Below are 16,382 nucleotides of genomic sequence, written 5' to 3'. Positions count from 1 at the left end.
TAAGTTTTACTTAGCCCAAAACCCGGCAGTTTCGGGCTAAAATAGTGTCAAAATAATCATGCATCAGGGGAACACCACTTTCACCTTCGCAGGGCCTTCTGAGCATTTTGAGTTTTTTTTTTCTTCAAATAAAAGCAGGTGTACAGTTTTTGTTATCTGTCAACCTTCAATCATGTTGAACCTACGAACACTCGAGCCTTGTAATCAGGTTTGTGTTAGCACTGGGCAGGGGTTTTACTGTATTTTTTTTTGTCTACAACCTTACAGCCTCTGTTTACCACACAACAACCCCTCCCCCCAAAAGGCGAATCTTCCAGTTTCCACATAACTCTTTAGACCGGTTCCTAGAAAGCAGGTTAGCGCCATCCCAAGGATAAACCTGAGATTGGATTGGTTAGCGATAACCTGATTTCTACGAACCCGGCCCATGTCTCTTTGTCAGTTTTGACCCGTTTTATTTTGTTCTGACCGAATTAAGTCCTTATTATGACTGTGTAAATTTTCCGGTAGTAGAATTCGCCATCCTTGACCCCGTGACAGCCCTGAATGGCGGTCAAGCTTAGTGCCGTTACGGGTCATGAGTGCCGGCTTATCAGCTTGCCAGACTCAAAAGGTCATCTATAATAAACTACATCCTAACCACACTCCGTGAACCTACCTTATCCTCCCGTGTTTCTTATCACCCGTGAATTTAACGCGACTTTGTTGTTATTTGATAAACATGTGGTCGAGCCTTGGTATTTTGCTGCTTGCGTTTTGTGCAGTGTATACAAGCGGGGCGAAAAAGCATAAGAAAAGCAAAGAGAAAGAAGGAAATAAAAAACAAGTCATTGTTCTTCCGCCCCATGGTCACAAATCGAGCAAAAATTCAGGTAAGCCTTTCGTGATGTATCAAAAATGCCCCCTACAAATTTCTTTCCCTCTTTCAGTCGTTCTTACAAAAAAATGTTCTTGATTTAAAAAGAGAATATATTGCATGGACCAACTTGTCTTATAGAAAAAATATTTTTCAGTCCGCGGGTTGGTCTGAAGTTTTAGACGAATTTCTGCGGGAGCTAAAATCCACTAATATACCTCCCGTCATATGTTTTATGCCTCTTCTTTTGGCAAAGTGGAACTGTGACAATGACTTGAGTACTGCAACCGTTGTATGTTTGAAAGGCAATATAGGAGAAGAGGCTGTAAAAAAATTTTCTTTTCATATGTCCGAATGTTTTTTATGTTACGTTTGTTCTGGCCAGAAAGACGACAGGTTCAGTGTAGTCGTCAGTCCAGCTCTGGTTCCGCCCTCTTGTATTGAGCGTGATTCCGCGAGACTCACGAGGGGGTCGGTGGGTTATGAATTAGAATAACTTTTCCCCATCATTCATTGCACTTGTAGAATTTTTTGTGTTTGGTCATGGAGCTGGCAGTGGACAGTCAGAGGAAGAGCAAATCGATAAAGAGACGGTAAGACGAAATCCTGCAATCAGTTTGGAATCAACCAACATGATGTCGAAAAGCACTTCGCCCAACATCGCTACCACACTTTGAACAATTTATCTCGCAGCATACATAAGTTTCTCACAGCCCCGAGATTGGTACTCTGATAAATATTCCTAGCTAATGGGAAAACACAAAGCGCCATTTGAGAAATTGTCAAGTACGGTAAAATCCCGGGAGTAGAGGCGCGGATCAAGGAAAGATTCTGCAAGAAAGCACTGAAAGATGTCGCTTCAATTAACAGAAAGAAGACATGCAGCTCATACTAACATAAACTCTAAACATTTCGACCTGTTTACGTAAACAAGCTTTAAAAGGTCTGGAGCCGCGTCTGATGTAAAAACCTGGCGATTTTAGTAAAAATAAGCTGTCATTGTTGCGCTACGTTGGTGGGGTGAGTCAGGGCATGTAAAGAAGTTAACATACTAAATAGAACCCTTTTTGCCTGAATTGTAGAAAAAAATTACCGCGAAATATAAGAACCCATTTTGCCAGACTTGATAACTATGTTCTTGCATGTTTCTTCTTCTTTTTTTTTTGCTGTATTTCTGATAGAAAGCACACCACCTCTAACAAAAACTAAATGTATATTTTTGGTAGGTGTCCTCGCTTTCCAGTAACATGGTTGCCGCTACCAACTTAATGCGCTCCCAATCAGAGATCATCCAGGCGCTCTCTAAACAAGTCAACGCTCTGCGCACCGCCGTGGATGCCCAAGCACAGCTTATCAACGCCAAGCGAGGCACTGACGTCCAAGAATTCGAGGAGATAAAAGCGGCCACCAAGAACACCACAGATATTGTCTCTGAGTTGGCCTCACTGTGGTCCAAGTCGGAGAAGAAGTACTCGTCTAAGGTCAAGGCGTTGAAGAGGACGGTGAACAAGTTTGAAGTGATGCTTGAGGACTTGGAAGTGAAATGGCAGAAGAGATTTGCAATCATGTACAGCGATTTGAAGCAAACGCGAGAATCTGTCATTGCTATTAAGTCAACCACTAAGAATAAATCAGGTAAACATTCATCTTGTTACTTTGACTACCAAAAATCATGATTATAATGCCAGAATCTTTCATCTCTTTTAAACTAAGAATAAATCAAGAAGCCTTTGGTTGTTACTGTTATCATGTCCATTTCCATAATTATCATCATCATCATCGTCGTCGTCGTCATCATCATCATCATGTTACTGTCAAACTTGCGCCCCATGTGTGTCTTTTTTGTAGAATGGCCCAGCGGTCGGTACTGCATCCTCGCAAACAGCGAGTGTCCCGCGGGATTCACCCGCCAGCAGTCTTTCGTCAAGGCCGTGTACCTTTACGCGACCACGAACAAGTTTGTCAGCGGAGGGCGCATAGGCAGCAGCTACATCGGTTGCTATGGTGACAGATGTGGCCAGTATGGCAACTACGGGGTCGTGAACATCGTGGGTTGCTGCAAGTGAAGAAAATCATTAAAAACTTGAGAAGTCATTAAAAACTTGAAAATCATCAAAAACTTGGATGGTCAAGGATGTGTCAGATTAGACCCAATAAATAGACACTTCATCGGACAACAAGCAACAAGCGCGGGCTATGAAATTATATTGAGTCTAGTACAGCAATGTGTGACCGAAGCTCATCAACAGCTTCGCGTAAACACACAAAACCAGTAGAAAAGGGGGTGTTATTTCATAGTCAAAAACTAGCCGCAATTGCTGATCGATCACTTAAATATATCAGGGACGGAATTACCCAACTTCCCCTGACAAAAAAAAAAGCAGAGTAAATGCAAATAAATGATGTACATGCCTTAAAACTGTTAATATTTCAATTTGCGAGAGAGTTTGATACCAATCTTGTTGTGTGATTTCGTCCAAGAGAGTGTTAATATGGCGTGTTTCCATATTTTCGCTAAGAGGAGTCCAACACTCCAAGACTCACGAGAAAGGCTAACCAACTAAAAAGGAATATTGAACCCTAGATTCTACCCCATGAAAAAAATCCAAATTTTAACACTTCCCGATTACAAAAGATCTAAACAAAAGATCTACGACGAAGAAAAAAAAAATAAATCCCCACCACACACACTTTTCTGAAAGGATGTTTTTCTGAATGCTTGGTTTTACATAAATAGGACCTAAATAGTGTTACAAATGTTACATGTATAAATCGTCTGCCCTGAAGAAGTCTTATTAAAGACGAAAATTTGGCAGAGTCGATTTCTAGTTTTTGGTGTATTGTATTCATTGTTCTGGTACGAGATCGCGACAGTTTGGGCTTTTTGATTCTATTCGATTGCTTGATGGGGTATAACCGAGAACAGAAATGAAAGGAAAAAAATGACGACCCATAAAAAGTAATAAGTAACTAAGAAAAAAGGAGAGCCAATTGCCCGAGAATCGAACCTCGTCAGATCAAATAAAGAGAGAAAAAATAGACCATACTTCCAGACACAAGCTGAAACACCAGCTAAAGCTTTATCATTTAGTTCTGCTTTGCTCTGTCGCGCACGTGCATGTGACCTTTTTGTGTTGCCGCCTTTATAAACTTTTGTTCTCCTGTGCTCAGTCGCGCACGTTCATATTTCTCGTGCTCAGAAACAAGAAAAGTAAACTGGACTTTGCTGAAATGTGCGCGTTCTAATAAGGTTCATGTGCTTATTTTAGACGAAAACGTGGAAAATTTAGGCGTTCATATTCTTACACTTGCATCGCCATCGGGGGCGTAGGGAGGAAAAAACAAGGGAATGGCATACAATAAAAGAAAACATTGTTTTAATTTTTGTGCATTATCTGTTTCGCAAAAACAGCGGAAAACATTTGTACTGAAAACCCTTTGTACAGAAAACCCTTTGTACAATGTCTACTAAAGGAATAATGCCTGATATCCCTCCAAGTGAATTGGAGCCACTATTGAGTCTTTCTATCTACTCTTTGGATAGGAACGTACCCGTATAGTATTTTGTTAGTATCTAGCAATCTATGATGATTAAAAATAAGCTATATTTAAAAACAAAACCAATAGAATCAAAAAGCCCAAACTGTCGTGATCTCGTACCAGAACAAGAATACAATACACCAAAAACTGGAATTTTCGTCTTTAATAAAACTTCTTCAGGGAAGACTTCAGACTTCAACAAAGTTCCTTCGAAAAAATAATATCATCTCTCCTATGTACATTGTGTATAGGGGGGGAGGGATTTCTCTGATAAAAATCTGACCATGCCTTTGCAGTATCTCCACGGGACGTTTATTGTCGGATTTGGCTATACCAGAGTGATCTAGCTGATGCTTAATAGTTTTGTCTACAAATAATAGCACGTCTATTGAGAACTGAAAGTGGACCTTGGCCGTTGTGGGGGGGGGGGGGGGGTGAGTTTACACCCCTGCACCCCCCCCCCCCCCCCCCCCGGGTAAGGGCCTGCTATCAGTTAGTAATATGGTTTGCTGGTGTTATTGATGGTACGATTCATGACGGGCTCGCCCCTGCTTGAATTTATTCCTGTTGTAAATCCCCAGGATTGTTAGCCTGCGTAGCGCCTCTCAAGGGAAGGGGAGGACCAGAGGGGGCGAGAGAAGAAAAAGTGAGCGAGTCCCCCCTCGGCCGCGCGCTTGTTTTTTCTTTTCTTTGAGAAATGCACACCTTGAGTAATGGGAGTCCTGTGGTGCGCAAAGAACGCCTGTGACTTTCGCTCTAAACATGGCGCCGAGGGTAGCAGTAGTCGGCTGTGGTGTTATTGGAGCTACTTCTGCTCTAGAAATTCTGCAGTCAAACCCTTCAGTAAGGCTTACCGTAATAGCTGATACATTTAGCCCTGAAAACACCAGCGATGGAGCGGCGGGTTTGCTCATGCCTTTTGCAGTTGGTGAAACCGACCCCGGGCTAGTTAGGTAACCGTATCCAGAGAATTCTGGGTTTTTGAAAGATCTAGCCCAATGGGCAGTTGAAGGGGTTTGCTCAAACGATTACATGAATACCCCACCCAACCCCCCCCCCCCCCCCCCCCAGCCCAACTAACATCAACTATCATCAACAGGCCTGTGTGTTTGATTTGAAAGATAAAAAACATTAAAATCCATCAAACAAATAGAACTTCTTAATAGCGCACAATTGAAAACTACAATGATTACAAAATAATGTGCTGATTGCTGGGTATCAATTCTTTGTCTTTGAAAAGTCCTAAGGAGAGTGAATAAGTTGTTACCTAAATTACTCATATTTAGGCGATGGTTCAAAGAGACCATGAGAAGATTTGAAGAGCTTCTGAGAAGTGAAATTGCTCCCGAGCTTGGAGTCTTCCGTGCGTCAGGATGCTTGGTGGCAGACCACCAACAAGAGGTTGGTAGTTTAGAGTTGGTATTTTACAAGCAACTTTATTCTATTTATATTAAATATCAAATTATAATTACATTAAATACATTGTGTCTTTCAAACTTATGGTCAAACTTGCAAACTTAAGGTCACTGCAAGTGCCCTTACACACAGAAATATTTCGTGCTTCATAACCTATACATGCAAACATCAAGGTCTATAATGAAATTAAAGCACCTGTATCAAAGCAGGCACATAACCTAGGGGTGTGAAGGGTGTGCACCCTATCCCCCTTGCTCAACAAAATGTGGGTTACTTTTTTATTGAAGGATCATTAAATGCTATCCTTTTTTCACATGAAACCTATAAATTTGACCTACCTTTGCAGAACTTTCTGTCACAATCTCCAGAGAAAGCTTTGCAAGAGAGAACACTATCATTATATTAGTTAGAATAGAGATTAGTGTCATACCATATAGTCCTTGCACTTATTTAATACATTGTTTCATAGTTGTTGAATGAGCTATGCTAGAAGCTCTTGAACCTGCAAGAACAAATAAGGTACTAATATTTCATGTAAATGGTTACAGATTCCAGACTGGAAAGACCTGGTCTATGGCTTCAAACAAATGAGCAGAGAAGAGCTTGAAAGGTTTCCCCTTTCTGCCAAGTAAGCCAGTCACCGGTAATATTAAGGGTAAATGATAAGTGAGATGATGTGAGAGATATGGTTAGGTGACGTCAAGGATAAGGGTGAGCTGATGTGATGAGGGTAAAGCGAGCTTATGTGAAAGATAAGGTTAGGTGATGTCAGTGATAAGGGTGAGATAATGTGAAGGGTAAGGTGTGGTGATGTGAAGGGTAAGGTATGGTGTTGTGTAGGGTAAGGCATGGTGATGTGAAGGGTAAGGTGTGGTGTTTTGTAGGGTAAGGTGTGGTGATGTGAAAGGTAAGGTGTGGTGATGTGTAGGGTAAGGTGTGGTGTTGTGTAGGGTAAGGTGTGGTGATGTGAAAGGTAAGGTGTGGTGATGTGTAGGGTAAGGTGTGGTGTTGTGTTGTGAAGGGTAAGGTAAGGTGATGTGAAGGGTAAGGCGTGGTGATGTGAAGGGTAAGGTGTGGTGATGTGTAGGGTAAGGTGTGGTGTTGTGTAGGGTAAAGTGTGGTGATGTGAAGGGTAAGGTGTGGTGATGTGTAGGGTAAGGTGTGGTGTTGTGTTGTGAAGGGTAAGGTAAGGTAAGGTGATGTGAAGGGTAAGGTGTGGTGATGTGAAGGGTAAGGTGTGGTGTTGTGTAGGGTAAGGCATGGTGTTGTGAAGGGTAAGGGGGTGATGTGAAGGGTAAGGTGTGGTGATGTGAAGGGTAAGGTGTGGTGTTGTGAAGGGTAAGGTGTGGTGATGTGAAGGGTAAGGTGTGGTGATGTGCAAGGTAAAGTAAGGTTAGGTGATGTAAAGGGTAAAGTAAGGTTTGGTGATGTGAAGGGTAAATAGTGAGGTTAGGTGATGCGAATGGTAAAGTGAGGTTAGGTGATGTGAAGGGTGAAGTGAGGTTAGGTGACATGAAGGGTAAAGTGAGGTTAGGTGACGTGAAAGTTAAAGTTAAGAGGGAGTGTTAAGACAAGCTAAGGTGCAGGTCTAGGTGACCTTAAATGACTAGTCAATGTGTTTTGATGTGACCACCTCTGTTTTGATGATTTATCTCTAGGATTGGTTTTGTATTTGAGACTATCATTGCGCAAGGGAGCTACTACATTCCCTGGCTGATGAAAAGGTACAATTAATTCCTAAATTATTTATGCTCTGTTTTAAAATATAAAAATAAAACTAGTTTAATTTACTTTGTAATTGCAGGATACAACATTATGGTGGGAAAATTGTGAAAAGAAGACTTGATTCATTCCAAGAGGTAAAATAAGAGATAATCAAATGATCAAGATCTTGGTTTTTGTAAATGTCAACATTTTTTTATTTTTTTTCAGTTTTCTTTTTTCTTTTAGCTCGCTAAATACTTTGATGTAGTTGTGAACTGCTGTGGCCTTGGAGCAAAGGGGCTGGCCCAGGACCGTCACATGTTTCCTATCAGAGGCCAAATACTCCGTGTAAGGCCATCATAGTGAAGCTTAATTTTAGTGGTTAACACATAAACAGCTTCTTAATTTGCACTAAAATCGAGGAAAAGTTCTTTTGGGAGAGTTATCGAAGGTAGGGCTCCTGTCCTTCTGTTGTAAATGTTTAGTCGGGTTTGGTTTTTAGTAGTTTTATGAAATTATTCACTTTAGAAATACAATCTACTAATCTAATATAATTTTCTTTTTCAGATTAAAGCACCATGGATCAAACAGTTCATTTTATATGAGAAATATGAAGACTTGAAAGCTGGAAGATTAAATGATATTATTCCCCAGTATGTTGCATCAGATCTCATTACAACAAGAAAGGCGTCAAATATTATTTCTTTTTCACATGTGTGATACTGTTTAATCCAGCATTGCCTTTAAAAAATGACAATAAAAGGGTCAGCCGCTAAGCTTTTATATGCATTTCTATGTATTCATTTGTAGAGGGCTGTCCTTTCTGGAAAACTATTGAGTATAGTTTATCAATTTGAGGCCTTTGTGTATTGTCTATAATACAGATTATGTTGTGCTTGGATGTTGTCTCTATGTTGATGACCTTTGACCGATTGGACCACCATCAGTTCAGACTTTTTTTGTAGGCGCTGTCTTACGTTTGATTTTAAATGCATGGTTTCACCATGTGCTGGTATGGCAAAACTGGAAGTAGAACTAAGACGGGTTGTCGGATCTAAAATTCTTGGCCGTTCTATGAGTCCAGCTTGTGTTCTTTGTTTCTTCAGGATGGACCATGTGGTGTTAGGAGGGTGTGCGCAGGCTGGCAGCTTCAACACAGTGCCAACCCTCCAAGACACAGTGAACATCATTGAGGATACATCTAAAGTCATACCTGCTCTTAAGGTGAGAGAATGCAATTTAGATCATTTTTAAGATGATCTTCTCATCTTCACATCTTGTCATGGTCTTAGGCGAACAATAGGAAAATCAATAATTCACAGATTTATTAAACTTGTAGGGCAATGAAACATATAGCCTAAATTTGAAGTATGTAAGGATTTCCATAAAAGATCCTCTATAAATATTTTGTGGAATCACACAAGTGGGAGCAAGATGAAGGCTTACTCAACCCCATGCAATATTTAACCCCCAGAATGCTGAGGTCATCAGCAACTGGTCAGGTTTACGGCCAGGCAGGAAAACAGTGAGACTGGAAAAAGAAGTGATGCACTTCAAAGATGAATCAGGATGCATAATTAAATTAAACGTAAGTAGTTAAACCGATGAAATTGGGCTTCTAAAGGACATGGGCATTCAAGTATCCTGCAATTAGTTAAAAATTGATGTTCCTTTTTTTGCTAATGTTTTAAAACCTGTATTGACAATAAATCAGTCATCCTAGAACATCATGTTGTCTCATTTCCCCCCTTGGTTTGTAGGTGTTATTTGTTGTACCATGTCCCCCCTTGGTTTTAATATCATATTATTGGCTCATGTCCCCCCTTGGTTTGTAGGCCGTATTAGTTGTCTCATGTCCCCCCTTGGTTTCTAGGTCATATTAGTTGTCTCAGTGCCCCCCCTTGGTTTCTAGGTCATATTAGTTGTCTTATGTCCCCCCTTGTTTTGTAGGTGTTATTATTTGTCTCATGTTCCCCCCTTGGTTTGTAGGCTGTATTAGTTGTTTCATGTCCCCCCTTGGTTTCTAGGTCATATTAGTTGTCTTATGTCCCCCCTTGTTTTGTAGGTGTTATTATTTGTCTCATGTTCCCCCCTTGGTTTGTAGGCCGTATTAGTTGTCTCATGTCCCCCCTTGGTTTGTAGGTCGTATTAGTTGTCTCATGTCCCCCTTGGTTTGTAGGTCGTATTAGTTGTCTCATGTCCCCCCTTGGTTTGTAGGCCGTATTAATTGTCTCATGTCCCCCCTTGGTTTGTAGGTCGTATTAGTTGTCTCATGTCCCCCCTTGGTTTGTAGGTCGTATTAGTTGTCTCATGTCCCCCCTTAGTTTTAATATCATATTATTGGCTCATGTCCCCCCTTGGTTTGTAGGCCGTATTAGTTGTCTCATGTCCCCCCTTGGTTTCTAGGTCATATTAGTTGTCTTATGTCCCCCCTTGTTTTGTAGGTGTTATTATTTGTCTCATGTTCCCCCCTTGGTTTGTAGGCCGTATTAGTTGTCTCATGTCCCCCCTTGGTTTGTAGGTCGTATTAGTTGTCTCATGTCCCCCTTGGTTTGTAGGTCGTATTAGTTGTCTCATGTCCCCCCTTGGTTTGTAGGCCGTATTAGTTGTCTCATGTCCCCCCTTGGTTTGTAGGTCGTATTAGTTGTCTCATGTCCCCCCTTGGTTTGTAGGTCGTATTAGTTGTCTCATGTCCCCCCTTAGTTTTAATATCATATTATTGGCTCATGTCCCCCCTTTGTTTGTAGGCCGTATTAGTTGTCTCATGTCCCCCCTTGGTTTCTAGGTCATATTAGTTGTCTCAGTGCCCCCCCTTGGTTTGTAGGCCGTATTAGTTGTCTCATGTCCCCCCTTAGTTTTAATATCATATTATTGGCTCATGTCCCCCCTTGGTTTGTAGGTCGTATTAGTTGTCTCATGTCCCCCCTTAGTTTTAATATCATATTATTGGCTCATGTCCCCCCTTGGTTTGTAGGCCGTATTAGTTGTCTCATGTCCCCCCTTGGTTTGTAGGCTGTATTAGTTGTCTCATGTCCCCCCTTGGTTTGTAGGTCGTATTATTTGTCTCATGTTCCCCCCTTGGTTTGTAGGCCGTATTAGTTGTCTCATGTCCCCCCTTGGTTTGTAGGCCGTATTAGTTGTCTCATGTCCCCCCTTGGTTTGTAAGCCGTATTAGTTGTCTCATGTCCCCCCTTGGTTTGTAGGTCGTATTAGTTGTCTCATGTCCCCCCTTGGTTTGTAGGTCGTATTAGTTGTCTCATGTCCCCCCTTAGTTTTAATATCATATTATTGGCTCATGTCCCCCCTTGGTTTGTAGGCCGTATTAGTTGTCTCATGTCCCCCCTTGGTTTGTAGGCTGTATTAGTTGTCTCATGTCCCCCCTTGGTTTGTAGGTCGTATTATTTGTCTCATGTTCCCCCCTTGGTTTGTAGGCCGTATTAGTTGTCTCATGTCCCCCCTTGGTTTGTAGGCCGTATTAGTTGTCTCATGTCCCCCCTTGGTTTGTAGGTCGTATTAGTTGTCTCATGTCCCCCCTTGGTTTGTAGGCCGTATTAGTTGTCTCATGTCCCCCCTTGGTTTGTAGGTCGTATTAGTTGTCTCATGTCCCCCCTTGGTTTGTAGGTCGTATTAGTTGTCTCATGTCCCCCCTTAGTTTTAATATCATATTATTGGCTCATGTCCCCCCTTGGTTTGTAGGCCGTATTAGTTGTCTCATGTCCCCCCTTGGTTTGTAGGCTGTATTAGTTGTCTCATGTCCCCCCTTGGTTTGTAGGTCGTATTATTTGTCTCATGTTCCCCCCTTGGTTTGTAGGCCGTATTAGTTGTCTCATGTCCCCCCTTGGTTTGTAGGCCGTATTAGTTGTCTCATGTCCCCCCTTGGTTTGTAAGCCGTATTAGTTGTCTCATGTCCCCCCTTGGTTTGTAGGTCGTATTAGTTGTCTCATGTCCCCCCTTGGTTTGTAGGTCGTATTAGTTGTCTCATGTCCCCCCTTAGTTTTAATATCATATTATTGGCTCATGTCCCCCCTTGGTTTGTAGGCCGTATTAGTTGTCTCATGTCCCCCCTTGGTTTGTAGGCTGTATTAGTTGTCTCATGTCCCCCCTTGGTTTGTAGGTCGTATTATTTGTCTCATGTTCCCCCCTTGGTTTGTAGGCCGTATTAGTTGTCTCATGTCCCCCCTTGGTTTGTAGGCCGTATTAGTTGTCTCATGTCCCCCCTTGGTTTGTAAGCCGTATTAGTTGTCTCATGTCCCCCCTTGGTTTGTAGGCCGTATTAGTTGTCTCATGTCCCCCCTTGGTTTGTAGGCCGTATTAGTTGTCTCATGTCCCCCCTTGGTTTGTAGGCCGTATTAGTTGTCTCATGTCCCCCCTTGGTTTGTAGGTCGTATTAGTTGTCTCATGTCCCCCCTTGGTTTGTAGGCCGTATTAGTTGTCTCATGTCCCCCCTTGGTTTGTAGGCCGTATTAGTTGTCTCATGTCCCCCCTTGGTTTGTAGGTCGTATTATTTGTCTCATGTTCCCCCCTTGGTTTGTAGGCCGTATTAGTTGTCTCATGTCCCCCCTTGGTTTCTAGGTCATATTAGTTGTCTCATGTCCCCCCTTGGTTTGTAGGTCGTATTAGTTGTCTCATGTCCCCCCTTGGTTTGTAGGTCGTATTAGTTGTCTCATGTCCCCCCTTGCTTTGTAGGTCGTTCATAACTACGGTCATGGAGGAGCCGGCCCCTCGTTGTCATTTGGCTGCGCTAAGGACACCGCTGACCTTGTGGCGCAAATATTGTCACGTGACGCAAAGTCCATGCTTTGAACTAAGGTAATGAGCTTCAAAAGTTGTAGGCATGTACACTCAAATGCCTTCTAGGCAGTATCTCACTCATGATTTATGTTGTTTGTCATTGGTGAATTATGTATCCGTTTAGCTTTTCAATATCAATACTTTGGTAGTCCCTAAAGGCCCTGTCACAAGTACGTTTTTTCTCTTGCGACCTGTCTCGCAAAAAAAATTGTTGCAGGTTTAAACAGTTTAAACTGATCTTCTGTCTTAGTAATCCAATTACCTGTCAGATGAATTACAATAATAAAACATGCCTCAAATTACCCAGTATCCCAGTGATATGCGGCGGGTTTTCTTTGTCGGTTATGTTAAATTTATTCACATCTTTTTGCTGGAGTCATGGACGTGCGCAAGCGTGGCGCAAAAATCGTATTAAAAGATGAGATTCGATTCCTAAAATAGTCTATATGAGTCCTCAAGACTCAATATTACTGATATAGTATTCCCTACAGGATGATTCGGGAAAACGCAATTATTTTGTGTTACTGATATTTTATAAATGAGGTGGCGTAGATCGCGACCTGGGCCATAATTGAGATGAGGGGGGTAGAGGAGAGGGGGAGAAGGTAAGGTCGGGGTGTGGTGAATCCCTGGACTTGTAGGGCAATGTTGAATCCCTGGAGCTCTCAGGTAGAAAGGAAAAAATGTTAGTAAAAACGTGGCATACCGCTAAAGCTCCCAGGCACCTAAAGTACCAGGACTTTACTAGTTGGATCCACCAAAAAAACTTTGAGTGTGTTCCGGAACTCACGTAAACTACCCTGGATCCAACCCTGGATAGCATAGCATTGATATAAATCCCTAAAGCTCTCAGGCACCTAAAGTACCAGGACTTCATTTGCAAACGAGACAAGGATTTTGGATTCGCTGAGGTCGCACAACAACAAATTCGGCTATAAATAGATCCAGTCTTATAATTTGATGTACCTGATGTATTTTATTTTATTAGCTTCGCCACAATAGGCGGGGTAGCCGCAACAGCATGGCCATTTACTGCGGGATGGAAATAAATGTATAGTCCCTACGCTGCCGTGCGGTTCATTTACAAGCACAGTTGATCATTTGAATAAGAAGGACAAGTACAGCATTGAAGAGATACCGCAGTCGCATGGTGTTCAGTCCTCCCGGTCGAAAGAAATGTCTGAGCTTTGGGTGAGATAAACATAAAGTGGAACCTTGCCAGCTCGAACTATGTGTTTTTTTTTTCGAAACACTTCTATCCGGATAACTCGAACATCCGCTAACTCGAACAAAGTTTAGTCTCCCTTGATACTGTTTCCGTTACTCGAATACTCCCTACTAACTCGAGCGTGTGTTCCTTTAGGACTCCACTAAAAATCAGTTTGCAAAAAAAGGTACAAAAGCTGACCAATATATATTTTTTGTCAAAACATGCATTTGTAATTTTTTGTAAGTTAGACTATCACCCCAGCTATATGAACGGAAGCGCATAGTGTGGGGGGTGGTGACGTGAAAACCAAACACGTGGCGGGATAACGCGCTCTTTCATCTTGCTCTTATCCAAGCCCCTTGCGCTTACTAGGCATAGTCATAGTTGCCCATAAGGCCTAACGTAACTAGCTAGATTTCCTCATCGTTCTATTGTATTCCCGTTCCATGGTCCCCCCCCCCCTCATTGTTTTGTCTGTGGTGCATCAATCCAATGAGGTAAAATCTTCTGAGAGCGGCCCACTAGGCATGCTACAAGCCCATTCGCCTGCAAAGCTTTGAGCCTTGAATAAGAAAGGTTCTGGAGGTTTGAGCAGGCTACTGCATCTTTGTTATGCGCGTTTAAATGATCATGCACAATGGTGTTGCAATGTTCCCGTCTTACACTACAAATTAATAAACCTGTTGTAGGCAATGACTCCCAGAGAACCTGAGAACCCAGCAACACAGTACCGCATTGATTTGGGCTCAGACATGGCACAGGCAGGGGAAGGGATGGAGGTAACACATGACTGAGGCAAGGGGGGGAGGTTGGCAAGGGGGGGGGCTAGTGGCATCAAGGAAGGAAGAAATGTCAGGATATTGGTGGCGACCTTCTGTATAGAAACAAGAATAATGATATCAAAATAAGGTAGACGAGTTTATAACTCGTCAGTACATTACAAACCAGCTAACAGTTGCCGCGGACACCCGAACTAACACCACATATGTTTAACGATCCTGGTGTTGTATTTCGCTAAAAGATCAAAACATAGAACTATCGTGACCCTATCCGTGTCCACGTTATCATGCTAATGATTTCCGTGTATGTCTCTTCCATCCTAATCTTCTTTATTTAGTTTTATTCAAGTTCTTTCAAAAAAGTGTTTTGTATTGCCGTCTTGTTTCGTGTTCTTGTTTACTCGTGCAACTCTCTGCTCTTTGTCCATAAAAACAAAACAAAACATTTTGAGTAACTAGTACCGCTTTAGCCTCGTCCCCAGGCTACTCCTTTGCTTTCTACTCCATGATGCTTTGCGCGTAGACTCACACTTTCCAATATGGCGGACGCTTCATGCTGACTTCTCGGGGGCGAGAGCGGAAAGGGCCTGTGACGTCATAGCCATGTAGAGCGTGATAGGCCCGCCTCGAAGCAAAGGGACGAGGCAAGTACCGCCTCAAGCGATAGAATATAGGTCTTCAGTTCTATGTCACATACTTGTATTTCACGGGCTGGAAGGAATGGATTTCATTGTATCTATTTATTAGTTTTCTGAGTGGTGTCTTTCAGGAATCCGCGAAACTTTCGCACTTTGAAACGTGAACCGTCTTTGAGAATTGTCAACTTTTTTTGGGAATGTTAACACCAAGAAATATTAAATTTGTTTCAATCAGTCCCATTCACAACGTAAAAATCATGAGGATCCATTAAACAATGTGCAAATCTTAGAGCCAATAAAAGCAAACCAATTTAAGGAGGGGGCGTAAGGGAGGTGCGAAAACCGCACAGAAAAACGCCAAAAACCGTAAACCGGCAAAATACGTCAATAACCGTGAACCGCGAAGTCTAGAGAAACCGCACTACCGTGGAAAAAAAATACGAAAAAATGAAAAACCGCGCCAGATATAAGGCAAAACCGCATCAGCACAAACACTTACGGCCCCATTTATAAGCAAAATTATCAAGTTTATTGATTTCTGTATTGGAAATCTCTGAGCCCTTATATATGGATATACTATGGAAAGATCGGGTTATCAAGGGTATAAGGAAACTTGTATAGGAACAAAACTCGTGTATTGGGGTAGCCCCTGCTCCGAAAAATAATTATGACTAAGTTAAAATAAATGTAGAAAGTTGAGAAATTTTCCAGTAAATTCGAATGATTCCTGCGTTACAGAAACGCCAAATGTTTTTCTCCCTCCCATCAAAACAAACAAAAAAAAACAAGCAAAAATATAATAAATACTATGGAACACATCTAATCTCTTGCGTGATGGTAGTTTCCTGATTTTCTTTGGTCGACAAACACTGAAGGGATGTTTTTAAGCCACACGAAAAATATGTAATAAAATAAAACAGGAAACCTTTTCATTTATATGGGAAAAGCAACCTGCTCTATCAAGAGGTTCAATGTTTAGTTCTTTTTAGTCTATTGTTAGAATGGTTCATACGTTATCTTTCGGCTTAAGTTTCTTCGCCTTACGTTGACTTATACGCAGGGAAAAACTTTTACGGATGCCGAACCTTTGTTGAAAGTAAAAAGAACGAAATGAAAACAAACGTATCGAACAAAGCTGGGTATATCTCTTTTAAAGAAATTAATCCAGTTAACAAATATCAAGAAACCCCTACTATTCCTCGGGTTAGATTATGTTAACATATTATAATAATAAAGAACATATATCCAGGCCCGTACCCCAGGATTTTTCTTGGGGGAGGGTCGAAATCCGAAAAAGTGGACCTTATTTTTGCCCGGGGGGGGGGGGGGGGGAGTTAAAATAAATGTAGAAAGTTGAGAAATTTTTCAGTAAATTCGAATGATTCCTGCGTTACAGAAACGCCAAATGTTTCTCTCCCTCCCATCAAAACAAACAAACAAAAAAAACA

The 16,382-nt window shown here is 41.8% G+C and overlaps 2 protein-coding genes across 3 annotated transcripts; both read left to right on the top strand.

Annotated features, from left to right (window-relative positions):
- Positions 1-502: 502 nt before the first annotated feature.
- Positions 503-3,417, top strand: LOC5507533. The gene is made up of 4 exons (XM_001628115.3): positions 503-872; positions 1,382-1,449; positions 2,083-2,491; positions 2,705-3,417. Exons 1-4 carry the CDS (start codon positions 722-724, stop codon positions 2,920-2,922), a joined length of 846 nt encoding a protein of 281 aa, XP_001628165.2. The 5' UTR covers positions 503-721; the 3' UTR covers positions 2,923-3,417.
- Positions 3,418-5,123: 1,706 nt separating this feature from the next.
- LOC5507536 (D-aspartate oxidase) lies at positions 5,124-16,025 on the top strand. Of its 2 annotated transcripts, XR_007307630.1 has the most exons (13): positions 5,124-5,349; positions 5,683-5,797; positions 6,361-6,440; positions 7,471-7,536; positions 7,617-7,671; positions 7,763-7,864; positions 8,084-8,169; positions 8,623-8,740; positions 8,991-9,104; positions 12,203-12,325; positions 13,296-13,498; positions 14,207-14,296; positions 14,767-16,025. XR_007307630.1 is itself a non-coding variant. In XM_001628116.3 (11 exons), exons 1-10 carry the CDS (start codon positions 5,159-5,161, stop codon positions 12,317-12,319), a joined length of 1,044 nt encoding a protein of 347 aa, XP_001628166.2. In that variant the 5' UTR covers positions 5,124-5,158; the 3' UTR covers positions 12,320-12,325; positions 13,296-13,737. The 2 variants fall into 2 exon arrangements, 1 of the variants encoding a protein (XP_001628166.2); XM_001628116.3 differs by lacking the exons at positions 14,207-14,296; positions 14,767-16,025 and having other exon boundaries at positions 13,296-13,737.
- The last annotated feature ends 357 nt before the right edge of the window (positions 16,026-16,382 follow it).

Source organism: Nematostella vectensis, chromosome 4 (assembly GCF_932526225.1).
Source record: "Nematostella vectensis chromosome 4, jaNemVect1.1, whole genome shotgun sequence".
NCBI classification, from domain to species: domain Eukaryota; kingdom Metazoa; phylum Cnidaria; class Anthozoa; order Actiniaria; family Edwardsiidae; genus Nematostella; species Nematostella vectensis.
This window is presented reverse-complemented; position numbering and strand designations above follow the sequence as displayed.